We start from the raw sequence: 13,898 nt of genomic DNA, 5'->3' as shown, positions 1-13,898 counted from the left end.
GCTGGCGGCGGGACTGGAACCTGGGTAGGTATTTTGAACAAAATTGGGATTTTTGCCGACTTTTCTACCCGCCTTCCCGTGGGACTTTGCTAGGCGCGTTTTGGACATGCCGGCGTCTGGCGGGACTCGTGGGACTGGAACCCGGGTAGGTACTTTGGACAAAATTGGGACTTTTGCAGACTTTTCTACCCGCCTTCCAGTGGGACTTTGCTGGGTGCGTTTTGGACATTTTGGGCATCCCGGGACTTGCAGTCGGCGGCGGGACTTGTGGGCCTGGAACCTGGGGAGGTATTTTTAACATTTTTGGGACTTTTGCCGACTTTTCTCCCCACCTTCCCGGGGAGAAAAGTGACTTGGCTGAGCGCGTTTTGGACATTTTGGACATACCGGCATCCGGCGGGACTTGTGGGACTGGAACCCGGGTAGGTACTTTGGACAAAATTGGGAATTTTGCAGACTTTTCTACCCGCCTTCCAGTGGGACTTTGCTGGGTGCGTTTTGGACATTCCGGGCATCCTGGGACTTGCGCAGCTGGCGGCGGAACTTGTGGGACTCGAACCCGGGTGTGAATTTAGAAACATTTTCTGAGTTTTGCCAACTATTCTCCCCCCCCTTCCCGTGGGACTTGGCTGGGTGCGTTTTGGACATTTTGGGCCCAGCCAAGTCGCACGGGAAGGGGGGGAGAAAAGTTGGAATAGTCGGCAAAAGTCAGAAAAATTGTTAAAAATCACACCTGGGTTCGAGTCCCACAAGTCCTGCCGCCGCCCAGCCAAGTCCCACGGGAAGGCGGGGAGAAAAGTGGGAATAGTCGGCAAAAGTCAGAAAAATGTTCAAAAATCACACGCGGGTTGGAGTCCCACAAGTCCCGCTGCCAGCCGTGCAAGACCCCACGCCCCCGCGTGCCCACCTGGCCTCTTATGGAGCAGTTTGGTGGAATCCAACATTATGCTGTGATGTGAGTCCAAAAGGCTGAAAAAGACATAAAAGCTGATCCTGCAGACACACCTGACCAGGGTCAGGGACACACCTGACCAGGGTCCTGGCAGCAGAAGGTAAAAATAGTTGCCATGGTAACAGAAGCGTGTGAAAACGCCAAAACAAATAGCTTTCGTTTTTGTTTTTTTTAAACTTATAATATGCAAGCTTTTTTTTTTTTTTTTTTCCAAATCACTTGATCTGGTGATGAAGATGCTGACCAATGGGAAGTGTGTATCTTCCAGGACCGCACACAATAAGACACCCCTTTCATTGGACAGCTAGCATTATGCTAATATAACATGCTATAGAGTGACGTGTGTGTGTGTGTGTGTGTGTGTGTGTGTGTGTGTGTGTGTGTGTGTGTGTGTGTGTGTGTGTGTGTGTGTGTTCAATGGCCGACCCCCTCATCCCAGGTGCAGTCGTTCTTCTGCTTGGCCAGTTTTCGGACCGCCCTCTCCAGTTCTTTGCGGGACTTCTGCTCCTCCTCCAGGAACTGTCTCATCCACTTGTTCTCCTGACACACACAAGTTGGGAGTCATTGGCAGGAAAAAGGCTGAGTGAGTCGCGTCAAGAAGATGGCGGTCCTTCACGTACCTTCTTCAGCTCGTGGACTTCATCCTTTAAGGCGTACACGGCGTCCACCAAGCTCCTGGAGGAGTGGACACATCTTTGTGAGGAGATTCAGACATCAGGCACTATTGGGGTCAAATGTACTGCAGAATAAGCCCACACGGGGCCAAAAAAAACTGCGAGTGCCAGCACCTTGATAGAGAAATACTTCTTCATGAATGCGTATTTTGGTGTGTGCAAGTCCAAATGTATAGTGTGTTTTGTCTGAAACCGCTAAAATAAAAGCACTTGACAAAGGCGGAAACAAACATGAGGACTAACAGTAGTTTGTATTCTCATTTCAAAATTAGATTTACAGCCCCTAAATCTTGTTGTTTTCATTTCCATGCCCCGCCCCTCCACCGTTTGACCAATTAGAAAGTCTGTGGGTGTGTCACATCCAGGTTGCCGTCTTGGTCCGGCTACTGCCACCGGTAAAGTTACTAAACATGTCAGAACTTAGTCACTCTAAAAGTTACCATTCTCAACTTATTCATGACAAAGACAAAAAATGTCAGCTGCAATAAATAATAAACAATATTTAGTAAATGTTGTTGGTGATCTTCAAACAAGCGAATGAGTTATTTGGATACAAAACATGTTCAAGTTTTTTGTTTGTTTGGGGATTTGAGGACTGCAATTAAATGAGGATGTTTTCTATATTTTTTAAAGAAGCTATATGTAATAATGTCATGTCAAGTCATCATTAAATTAAATGTCAAAAGGCATTAATAAATCATCTTCTTTTCCAATACCTCTAAAACTGATAAAAGTAGTTCATATGCTTATTTCAAAAATTGGATTTACAGCCCCGAAATCTTGTTGTTGTTTTCATTTCCATGTCACGCCCCTCCACCGTTTGACCAATTAGAAAGTCTGTGGGTGTGTCACATCCAGGTTGCCGTCTTGGTCCGGCTACTGCCACCGGTAAAGTTACTAAACATGTCAGCCCTTAGTCACTCTAAAAGTTACCATTCTCAACTTATTCATGACAAAGACAAACAATGTCAGCTGCAATAAATAATAAACAATATTTAGTAAGTGTTGTTGGTGATCTTCAAACAAGCGAATGAGTTATTTGGATACAAAACATGTTCAAGTTTTTTGTTTGTTTGAGGATTTGAGGACTGCAATTAAATGAGGATGTTTTCTATATTTTTTAAAGGAGCTATTTTTAATAATATCATGTCAAGTCATCATTAAATTAAATGTCAAAAGGCATTAATAAATCATCTTCTTTTCCAATACCTCTATAACTGATAACAGTAGTTCATATGCTTATTTCAAAAATTGGATTTACAGCCCCGAAATCTTGTTGTTGTTTTCATTTCCATGCCCCGCCCCTCCACCGTTTGACCAATTAGAAAGTCTGTGGGTGTGTCACATCCAGGTTGCCGTCTTGGTCCGGCTACTGCCACCGGTAAAGTTACTAAACATGTCAGACCTTAGTCACTCTAAAAGTTACCATTCTCAACTTATTCATGACAAAGACAAAAAATGTCAACTGCAATAAATAATAAACAATATTTAGTAAGTGTTGTTGGTGATCTTCAAACAAGCGAATGAGTTATTTGGATACAAAACATGTTCAAGTTTTTTGTTTGTTTGGGGATTTGAGTACTGCAATTAAATGAGGATGTTTTCTATATTTTTTAAAGGAGCTATATGTAATAATGTCATGTCAAGTCATCATTAAATTAAATGTCAAAACGCATTAATAAATTATCTTCTTTTCCAATATAACTGATAACAGTAGTTCATATGCTTATTTCAAAAATTTGATTTACAGCCCCGAAATCTTGTTGTTGTTTTCATTTCCATGCCCCACCCTCCACCGTTTGACCAATTAGAAAGTCTGTGGGTGTGTCACATCCAGGTTGCCATCTTGGTCCGGCTACTGCCACCGGTAAAGTTACTAAACATGTCAGACCTTAGTCACTCTAAAAGTTACCATTCTCAACTTATTCATGACAAAGACAAAAAATGTCAGCTGCAATAAATGATGAACAATATTAAATATTGTTTATTATTTATTGCAGCTGACATTTTTTGTCTTTGTCAATTGTACTGAGTTTTGAATGCGACGTGCTTACTTCTCCTCAATGACCGTCTGGCCGTTGCTCTTCATCTCCTCCACGATGATCTTCTCCTCCTCTGGAAGGAGAACCTGAAGGCTGCAGTCTTTACGTACCGCTGAGAAGACAAACACGGTCATGTGGGAGTGGGAGTGGGAGTGGGACATCCCCTCCAGACTGCACAGCTGCTTTGTGCAGCATTCTCACAGTAGTTAGAGGCCTGGGCTGATATTCCATTAGTCAATTAACCGACGATGTTTGGTGACCGGTTGTAACAAAAATTTTGTTTTGAAGGAGGAATAGCAAACTTCCGGTTGATTTTTGCTGAAGGATGTCAATCTATGAAATGTAGGTCTATGCGAGACCTACATAGAGGTATTTGTTTCATGTCTCTAAGACGTTCCTACCGGAAGTTACAAGCAGTTTTGTCTGAGTTTTCCTCTGAGGAGCAGTTTTTTCTCTGTTTTTTTCAAAAATTATGTAGAGCACAATTTTGAGTTTTGGGGTTCGGTTTTTTTTTTTTAGATCGCAATTTCCAACTGTCCCAATGTGTGTAAGAAGTTTGGTGAGTTTTGAAGTATTTTAAGGGGGTCAAATTAGAGGTCAAAGACGTAAAAAGCAGTGTTTTTAGTACATTTTTGTCTAAAATGGGAAATTGCCAACTTCCTGTTGGTTTTTGCCCAAGGATGTTGAAATTATGAATTGTAGGTCTAAGTGAGACCTACATAAAGGTTTTTGTTTCATGTCTCTACGACCTTCCTAGTTGTAACAAAAATTTTGTTTTGAAGGAGGAATAGCAAACTTCCTGTTGATTTTTGCTGAAGGATGTCAATCTATGAAATGTAGGTCTAGGCGAGACCTACATAGAGGTATTTGTTTCATGTCTCTAAGACGTTCCTACCGGAAGTTACAAGCAGTTTTGTCTGAGTTTTCCTCTGAGGAGCAGTTTTTTTCTCTGTTTTTTTCAAAAATTATGTAGAGCACAATTTTGAGTTTTGGGGTTCGGTTTTTTTTTAGATCGCAATTTCCACCAGTCCCAATGTGTGTGAGAAGTTTGGTGAGTTTTGAAGTATTTCAAGGGGGTCAAATTAGAGGTCAAAGACGTAAAAAGCAGTGTTTTTAGTACATTTTTGTCTAAAATGGGAAATTGCCAACTTCCTGTTGGTTTTTGCCCGAGGATGTTGAAATTATGAATTGTAGGTCTAAGTGAGACCTACATAAAGGTTTTTGTTTCATGTCTCTACGACCTTCCTAGTTGTAACAAAAATTTTGTTTTGAAGGAGGAATAGCAAACTTCCTGTTGATTTTTGCTGAAGGATGTCAATCTATGAAATGTAGGTCTAGGTGAGACCTACGTAGAGGTTTTTGTTTCATGTCTCTAAGACGTTCCTACCGGAAGTTACAAGCAGTTTTGTCTGTGTTTTCCTCTGAGAAGCAGTTTTGTCTCTGTTTTATTCAAAAATTGCGCTAGAGCGCAATTTTGAGTTTTGGGGTTCGGGTTTTTTTTTTAGATCGCAATTTCCACCCGTCCCAATGTGTGTAAAAATTTTGATGAGTTTTGAAGTATTTTAAGGGGGTCAAATTACAGCTCAAAAAGAGGCAAAAATTTGTGTTTTTAGTCATTTTTTGTGTTGAAGGGGAAATTGCCAACTTCCTGTTGGTTTTTGCCCGAGGATGTGAAATTATGAATTGTAGGTCTAAGTGAGACCTACATAAAGGTTTTTGTTTCATGTCTCTACGACCTTCCTAGTTGTAACAAAAATTTTGTTTTGAAGGAGGAATAGCAAACTTCCTGTTGATTTTTGCTGAAGGATGTCAATCTATGAAATGTAGGTCTAGGTGAGACCTACGTAGAGGTTTTTGTTTCATGTCTCTAAGACGTTCCTACCGGAAGTTACAAGCAGTTTTGTCTGTGTTTTCCTCTGAGAAGCAGTTTTGTCTCTGTTTTATTCAAAAATTGCGCTAGAGCGCAATTTTGAGTTTTGGGGTTCGGTTTTTTTTTTAGATCGCAATTTCCACCAGTCCCAATGTGTGTAAAAATTTTGATGAGTTTTGAAGTATTTTAAGGGGGTCAAATTACAGCTCAAAAAGAGGCAAAAATTTGTGTTTTTAGTCATTTTTTGTGTTGAAGGGGAAATTGCCAACTTCCTGTTGGTTTTTGCCCGAGGATGTGAAATTATGAATTGTAGGTCTAAGTGAGACCTACGTACAGGTTTTTGTTTCATGTCCCTACGACCTTCCAAGTTGGAGTTACAGGCAGTTTGTTTTTGTTTTTTTCCTAGGTGGCGCTAGAGCGCAATTTTGATTTTTGGGGTTTGTTTTTTTTTACTAAAGTGTGCTGTCCCAGTTTTTCTATGTGTGTATAAAATTTGGTGAGTTTTGAAGCATGTTAAGGGGGGCAAAGTAGTGCGCAAAGCTGCGGAATAATTATCAACCTTACAATTTCAATAGGTTCCTTTGTACCTGTATAAAGGACTCCCTGTGGGAGTCCTTTATACAGGGTACATGCGAACCCTAATAATAATAAAACCTTACAAATTCAATAGGGTCCTTTGTCCTTTGTACTAGCGGACCCTAATAATAATAATAGGTCTTTTTATTGACCATTTACACAACGTGACAACTTCACTGCTTTTGGCTTTTGTATGATTGGCGGTCTATGTGCCCTGTGATTGACAGATGATCCATCCAAGGTCCTGCTGGGATAGGCTCCATCCTGCCCGTGGCCCTGAAAGGATGCATAGGTAACATACCTGTGGTAGCAGAGTGCAGGCTGGCTCCTGTGCAGTAGGCCTCAATCACTCTCAGGATCTGAGCATCCTCCTCCAGAGCCACCGTGCCTGCACACAACACCTCCATCAGTCCCACACATCACATCACTTCCATCAGTCCCACACATCACATCACCTCCATCAGTCCCACACATCACCTCCATCAGTCCCACACATCACATCACCTCCATCAGTCCCACACATCACATCACCTCCATCAGTCCCACACATCACATCACCTCCATCAGTCCCACACATCACATCACCTCCATCAGTCCCACACATCACATCACTTCCATCAGTCCCACACATCACATCACCTCCATCAGTCCCACACATCACCTCCATCAGTCCCACACATCACATCACCTCCATCAGTCCCACACATCACATCACTTCCATCAGTCCCACACATCACATCACTTCCATCAGTCCCACACATCACATCACCTCCATCAGTCCCACACATCACATCACTTCCATCAGTCCCACACATCACATCACTTCCATCAGTCCCACACATCACATCACTTCCATCAGTCCCACACATCACATCACTTCCATCAGTCCCACACATCACATCACTTCCATCAGTCCCACACATCACATCACTTCCATCAGTCCCACACATCACATCACTTCCATCAGTCCCACACATCACATCACTTCCATCAGTCCCACACATCACATCACTTCCATCAGTCCCACACATCACCTCCATCAGTCCCACACATCACATCACTTCCATCAGTCCCACACATCACATCACCTCCATCAGTCCCACACATCACATCACTTCCATCAGTCCCACACATCACATCACTTCCATCAGTCCCACACATCACATCACTTCCATCAGTCCCACACATCACATCACTTCCATCAGTCCCACACATCACATCACCTCCATCAGTCCCACACATCACATCACTTCCATCAGTCCCACACATCACATCACTTCCATCAGTCCCACACATCACATCACTTCCATCAGTCCCACACATCACATCACTTCCATCAGTCCCACACATCACATCACTTCCATCAGTCCCACACATCACATCACTTCCATCAGTCCCACACATCACCTCCATCAGTCCCACACATCACATCACTTCCATCAGTCCCACACATCACATCACCTCCATCAGTCCCACACATCACATCACCTCCATCAGTCCCACACATCACATCACTTCCATCAGTCCCACACATCACATCACCTCCATCAGTCCCACACATCACATCACCTCCATCAGTCCCACACATCACATCACTTCCATCAGTCCCACACATCACATCACCTCCATCAGTCCCACACATCACATCACTTCCATCAGTCCCACACATCACATCACCTCCATCAGTCCCACACATCACATCACTTCCATCAGTCCCACACATCACATCACTTCCATCAGTCCCACACATCACATCACTTCCATCAGTCCCACACATCACATCACTTCCATCAGTCCACCATCTTCTTCTTTTTGCTCAAAAGTGCTGGCTGAAGTCAAAGTGGACAGTTACTGCATGGTTGCCTACACATGTCCACTGATCATTAAACACCCAAAGTGGTAATTTCTGTGAAAAGTCAGTCATTTTAGTCCACTTGTGTTGCAGAATTGCCATTTTCCTTAATGGTGGCCAATAAGACGTGACTTTTACTAGTAAGGAGTAATCTAGTAAATGACTTTTATGTACATTAGAGCAGGACAATCATGGCAAGGATAATAATCCTGATTATTTTGATGGATATTCTAATCTCGATTAATAACACCATTATTCATTTATTTGAAAACCTAAGTATTTATTCTACCGCCAAAACTCAACGTTATATACACTACCGTTCAAAAGTTTGGGGTCACCCAAACAATTTTGTGTTCGAGCCTTCATTTCTAAGAACAAGAATAGACTGTCGAGTTTCAGATGAAAGTTCTCTTTTTCTGGCCATTTTGAGCGTTTCATTGACCCCACAAATGTGATGCTCCAGAAACTCAATCTGCTCAAAGGAAGGTGAGTTTTGTAGCTTCTGTAACGAGCTCAACTGTTTTCAGATGTGTGAACATGATTGCACAAGGGTTTTCTAATCATCAATTAGCCTTCTGAGCCAATGAGCAAACACATTGTACCATTAGAACACTGGAGTGATAGTTGCTGGAAATGGGCCTCTGTAGATATTGCACCAAAAAGCAGACATTTGCAGCTAGAATAGTCATTTACCACATTAGCAATGTATAGAGTGTATTTCTTTCAAGTTAAGACTAGTTTAAAGTTATCTTCATTGAAAAGTACAGTGCTTTTCCTTCAAAAATAAGGACATTTTAATGTGACCCCAAACTTTTGAACGGTAGTGTATAAATACAAAAAAACGGACATAAATTACAAATAAACCACGAAAAATAGAAGAAGAAGAATACATATAAAAGAAATACATTTAAATAACAATAGCAATGTAAAACAATACAATTCAGTTTTTCCTTTTTATTGGGTTTTAATTTACTTTTTGACCTTTTACACTCATTTTACCACCACAGAGTGTGTGCTTTTGTGCCAAATAAAATGTAATAAAACATGTTTATTACAGTGCAATACATCTTTAGACCAGTAGTTTAGGTCAAAGCATATTCATTGTGTCAATAAGTGTTTTAAGTACATTATGCCGAGGTACTTTTTTTGAAACTTTTATTTTGTTAGCACTGATTAGTTCAACCATTGTAAGGTCAACATGTCCGGTGGTTATATTTCATGTATTTTCTCATTCAAAGCTAAAAAAGTCACTCCTGTGGCTTTTAAGTCCAGAAGCAAATGGCCGTAAAAATGAACACCAAAAAAAAAAAAATAGGGTCCTACTTTTCCTGGTGTGGAGCTCGTCATCTGAAGGCTTCCTCTCCTTCTTCCTGTTTCCAGGCAGGAACTTCTTGATGGGCCGTGGGCTCTTGCTGGAGTCCTGGAGGAGCAGGGACACAGTCAGTCATGTCACACTGCGCTGGAAGACCAACCAACAAGTCACCGTGAAGGTCCAAAGGAAAAGCAGCAAGTACACGGCAGCAGCAGGACAACAAAAGGCATAAAAACTTCTCCTGCAGCTTGTCAATCAAACCATTTGTCCTGCATGTTATCACCTTACATCTGCTTTAGTCCAGTATCATTTCATACTTCCTCCAAACTAGCCGTTTGGACTTTGTACAACCTGTACTAATCAATCAAAACCGGTACTATACTCTCTTTGAAAAGTACCGCTTACCCATGTTATTGTTTTTTAACGGGCGTGGCAGCGCGTCTTTACGTGGTGACGTTGCTGGTTTTAGGAGCAGAGGAGCGTGTTGGGCAGCGCGCGCGCACAGAGTACTTGCAAGCAGACACAGTGTGTAGACAGAAAAGGGAGAACGGACGCATTTTGGTGTCAAAAGTCAAGATAAAGGTGAAGTTATAACACTGAAACACCCTCAGGAAGAGCTGCTACTTCTAAATCACTAATCCTGGCCTCTGTTTCTTACAAGTAGCATTATCACTGGAGTACGAGGAATAGCTAAACATGCTTCACTACACACCGTAGGAGGATACAATAGCTCACCGCCGTCACAATGTAAAAAAAAGGCCACGGGTGGATTTACACCTGACATCCACTGTAATGATACCAAGTACAAGAGCGTATCTAGTCGATACCACTATGATTACATCTATATTTTTTATTGTCACAAAATCTATTTTCCTTTTTTTTTAAATTCATATTATGTTTATAAAGTCAGTAAACACGTCCCTGGACACATGAGGACTTTGAATATGACCAATGTATGATCCTGTAACCACTTGGTATCGCATCCATACCTAAATGTGTGGTATCATCCAAAACTAAGTATCAAAAGAAGAGAAGAATAAGTGATTATTACATTTGAACAGAAGTGTAGATAGAACATGTTCAAACAGAAAATAAGCAGATATTAACAGTAAATGAACAAGTGGATTAATAATCCATTTTTTACAGTTTGTCCCTCATAATGTGTAGAAAATAATAGGTGTATAAATGACACAATATGTTACTGCAGACTAATTAGGAGTCTTTCTTTGTTTACTTACTACTAAAAGACAAGTTGTCACTATTTTATTTAAGGACTAAATGACTATAATAAACTTATGTTTCATGTACAGTAAAAAATTTTTGTTACAATAAAGACAATAATGATATTTTTTGTGGTCCCCTTTATTTAGAAAAGTATCGAAATACATTCTGGTACCGGTACCAAAATATTGCTATCGGGACCACCGTCTTTTCATTTGTTTCATGTCTCTACGACCTTCCTAGTGGGAGTTACAGGCAGTTTTCTACCTAGGGGGCGCTAAAGCGCAATTTTGATTTTTGGGGTTTAAAAAGAGGGCTTTCCCAAAACATTTTCCACGTAATTGAACGCATACTCGCCAAGATAATGAAAAACTAAACAAAACAGCTGATCAATGAATTATTGATTATATAAATATATAGTAAATATTAGGGATGTCCGATAATGGCTTTTTGCCGATATCCAATATTGTCCAACTCTTTAATTACCGATACCGATATCAACCGATATATGCAGTCGTGGAATTAACACATTATTATGCCTAATTTGGACAACCAGGTATGGTGAAGATAAGGTACTTTTTTTAAAAATTAGTAAAATAAGATAAATAAATTAAAAACATTTTCTTGAATAAAAAAGAAAGTACAACAATATAAAAACAGTTACATAGAAACTAGTAATGAATGAAAATGAGTCAAATTAACTGTTAAAGGTTAGTACTATTAGTGGAGCAGTATCCCTTGCAGACTGTATTGATATATATTGATATATAATGTAGGAACCAGAATATTCTTTCTTTTTCTTTCTTTTAGTTTATTTCGAACATGAACACATTTATTTTTAATAAAATAACATCTATGAATTAGTATATACAACAGTTTGTAATATGTAATTAATTAATTCAGTCATTATTAACATACTGAGATGAAGAATATTTTCAATAAGGTTGGAAGTTTTTCTCATAATTCTTCTTCTTTGTACTTTGTAAGCACTATTAATTAATTTAAACAACCTCTTAAACTGGATCATGTCAGTACAATTTTTAACTTCTTTACTTAATCCATTCCATCATTTAATTCCACATACTGTGGAATATTATTAACAGAAAGAAACAACCCTTTTGTGTGAATGAGTGTGAATGGGGGAGGGAGGTTTTTTGGGTTGGTGCACTAATTGTAAGTGTATCTTGTGTTTTTTATGTTTCTCATTCGGAGCTAAAAAAAAAAAGTCACTCCTGTTGCTATTAAGTCCAGAAGCAAATGGCGGTTAAAATGAACACCAAAAAAAAAAATAAAAAAATAAAAAAATAGGGTTCTTAAAAAAAACAAAAAACGATACCGATAATTAAAAAAAACGATACCGATAATTTCCGATACTACATTTTAACGCATATATCGGCCGATAATATCGAACCATCTCCTGTTGCTATTAAGTCCAGAAGCAAATGGCCGTTAAAATGAACACCAAAAAAAAAAAAAAAAAAAAAAAAAAAAGGTTCTTAAGAAAAAAAACAAAAAAAAAACGATACCGATAATAAAAAAAAAACGATACCGATAATTTCCGATACTACATTTTAACGCATATATCGGCCGATAATATCGAACCATCTCCGGTTGCTATTAAGTCCAGAAGCAAATGGCCGTTAAAATGAACACCAAAAAAAAATTTAAAAAATAGGGTTCTTAAAAAAAAACAAACAAAAAAAAAAAACGATACCGATAATAAAAAAAACGATACCGATAATTTCTGATACTACATTTTAACGCATATATCGGCCGATAATATCGAACCATCTCCTGTTGCTATTAAGTCCAGAAGCAAATGGCCGTTAAAATGAACACCAAAAAATAAAAAATAAAAAAAAATAGGGTCCTTAAAAAAAAAAAAAAAAAAAAAAAAACGATACCGATAATAAAAAAAACGATACCGATAATTTTCGATACTACATTTTAACGCATATATCGGCCGATAATATCGAACCATCTCCTGTTGCTATTAAGACCAGAAGCAAATGGCCGTTAAAATGAACACCAAAAAAAAATAAAAAAAAATAGGGTTCTTAAAAAAAAAAAAAAAAAAAAAGATACCGATAATAAAAAAAACGATACCGATAATTTCCAATACTACATTTTAACGCATATATCCGCCGATAATATCGAACCATCTCCTGTTGCTATTAAGTCCAGAAGCAAATGGCCGTTAAAATGAACACCAAAAAAACCCAAAAACGATACCGATAAAAAAAAAAAACGATACCGATAATTTCCGATATTACATTTTAACGCATATATCGGCCGATAATATCGAACCATCTCCTGTTGCTATTAAGTCCAGAAGCAAATGGCCGTTAAAATGAACACCAAAAAAATAAAAAATAAAATAGGGTTCTTAAAAAATAAATAAATAAAAAAAAAAAAACGATACCGATAATAAAAAAAAACGATACCGATAATTTCTGATACTACATTTTAACGCATATATCGGCCGATAATATCGAACCATCTCCTGTTGCTATTAAGTCCAGAAGCAAATGGCCGTTAAAATGAACACCAAAAAAAAAAAAAAAAAAAAAAAAAATTGGGTTCTTAAAAAAATAAAAAAAAATAAAAATAAAAATTTAAAAAAACCGATACCGATAATAAAAAAAACCATACCGATAATTTCCGATATTACATTTTAACGCATATATCGGCCGATAATATCGAACCATCTCCTGTTGCTATTAAGTCCAGAAGCAAATGGCCGTTAAAATGAACACCAAAAAAAAAAAAAAAAAAAAAAAAATTGGGTTCTTAAAAAAAAAAATAAACGATACCGATAATAAAAAAAAACGATACCGATAATTTCCGATACTACATTTTAACGCATATATCGGCCGATAATATCGAACCATCTCCTGTTGCTATTAAGTCCAGAAGCAAATGGCCGTTAAAATGAACACCAAAAATAAAAATAAAAAAATAAAAATTGGGTTCTTAAAAAAAATAAAATAAAAAAAAAAATAAATAAAAAAAAAACGATACCGATAATAAAAAAAAACCATACCGATAATTTCCGATATTACATTTTAACGCATATATCGGCCGATAATATCGAACCATCTAGTAGCTGGTTCCATCCGAAGTGTCCCTCAGGACAGCAGGCTCGAGGATGCAGTTTTATCTGGTAAAGCGAATGTCAGATATGGACATCTCTAGTAAATATTGAATAAAGTCACCAACTGGGAGGTCTTTGTTGATATTTTGTCCTAAAGTGCATTCATTCCTCCCGTAGCGCCTTAAAAAGCTGAACAATGCGACTATTTAAAAAGGGTAAAATGATGTGATTAGGCTCATACAAAAAGGTATGGAAGATGTTATAATGGCGTATATTAGCATTATAATAATACAAACTGTGACTTC

The 13,898-nt window shown here is 38.6% G+C and overlaps 1 protein-coding gene across 2 annotated transcripts in view; it reads right to left on the bottom strand.

Annotated features, from left to right (window-relative positions):
- Positions 1–624: 624 nt before the first annotated feature.
- LOC133648161 (rho guanine nucleotide exchange factor 6-like) overlaps positions 625–13,898 on the bottom strand; it is a 119,238-nt gene continuing 105,964 nt past the window's right edge. Inside the window, exons 18-22 of one of the 2 annotated variants that reach the window (XM_062043943.1) lie at positions 9,290–9,386; positions 6,416–6,502; positions 3,681–3,780; positions 1,573–1,645; positions 625–1,492 (exon numbers count right to left, since the gene is read on the bottom strand). In XM_062043943.1, coding sequence (XP_061899927.1) covers positions 1,367–1,492; positions 1,573–1,645; positions 3,681–3,780; positions 6,416–6,502; positions 9,290–9,386 — 483 coding nt within the window. In that variant the 3' untranslated portion in view covers positions 625–1,366. The remainder of the gene's footprint in view (positions 1,493–1,572; positions 1,646–3,680; positions 3,781–6,415; positions 6,503–9,289; positions 9,387–13,898) is intronic. The other variant, XM_062043944.1, reaches the window with a different exon arrangement.

Source organism: Entelurus aequoreus, linkage group LG04 (genome assembly GCF_033978785.1).
Source record: "Entelurus aequoreus isolate RoL-2023_Sb linkage group LG04, RoL_Eaeq_v1.1, whole genome shotgun sequence".
Taxonomy (NCBI): Eukaryota; Metazoa; Chordata; class Actinopteri; order Syngnathiformes; family Syngnathidae; genus Entelurus; species Entelurus aequoreus.
Note: the sequence above shows the minus strand (reverse complement) of the source record. Positions and strands in the feature narration are given on the sequence as shown.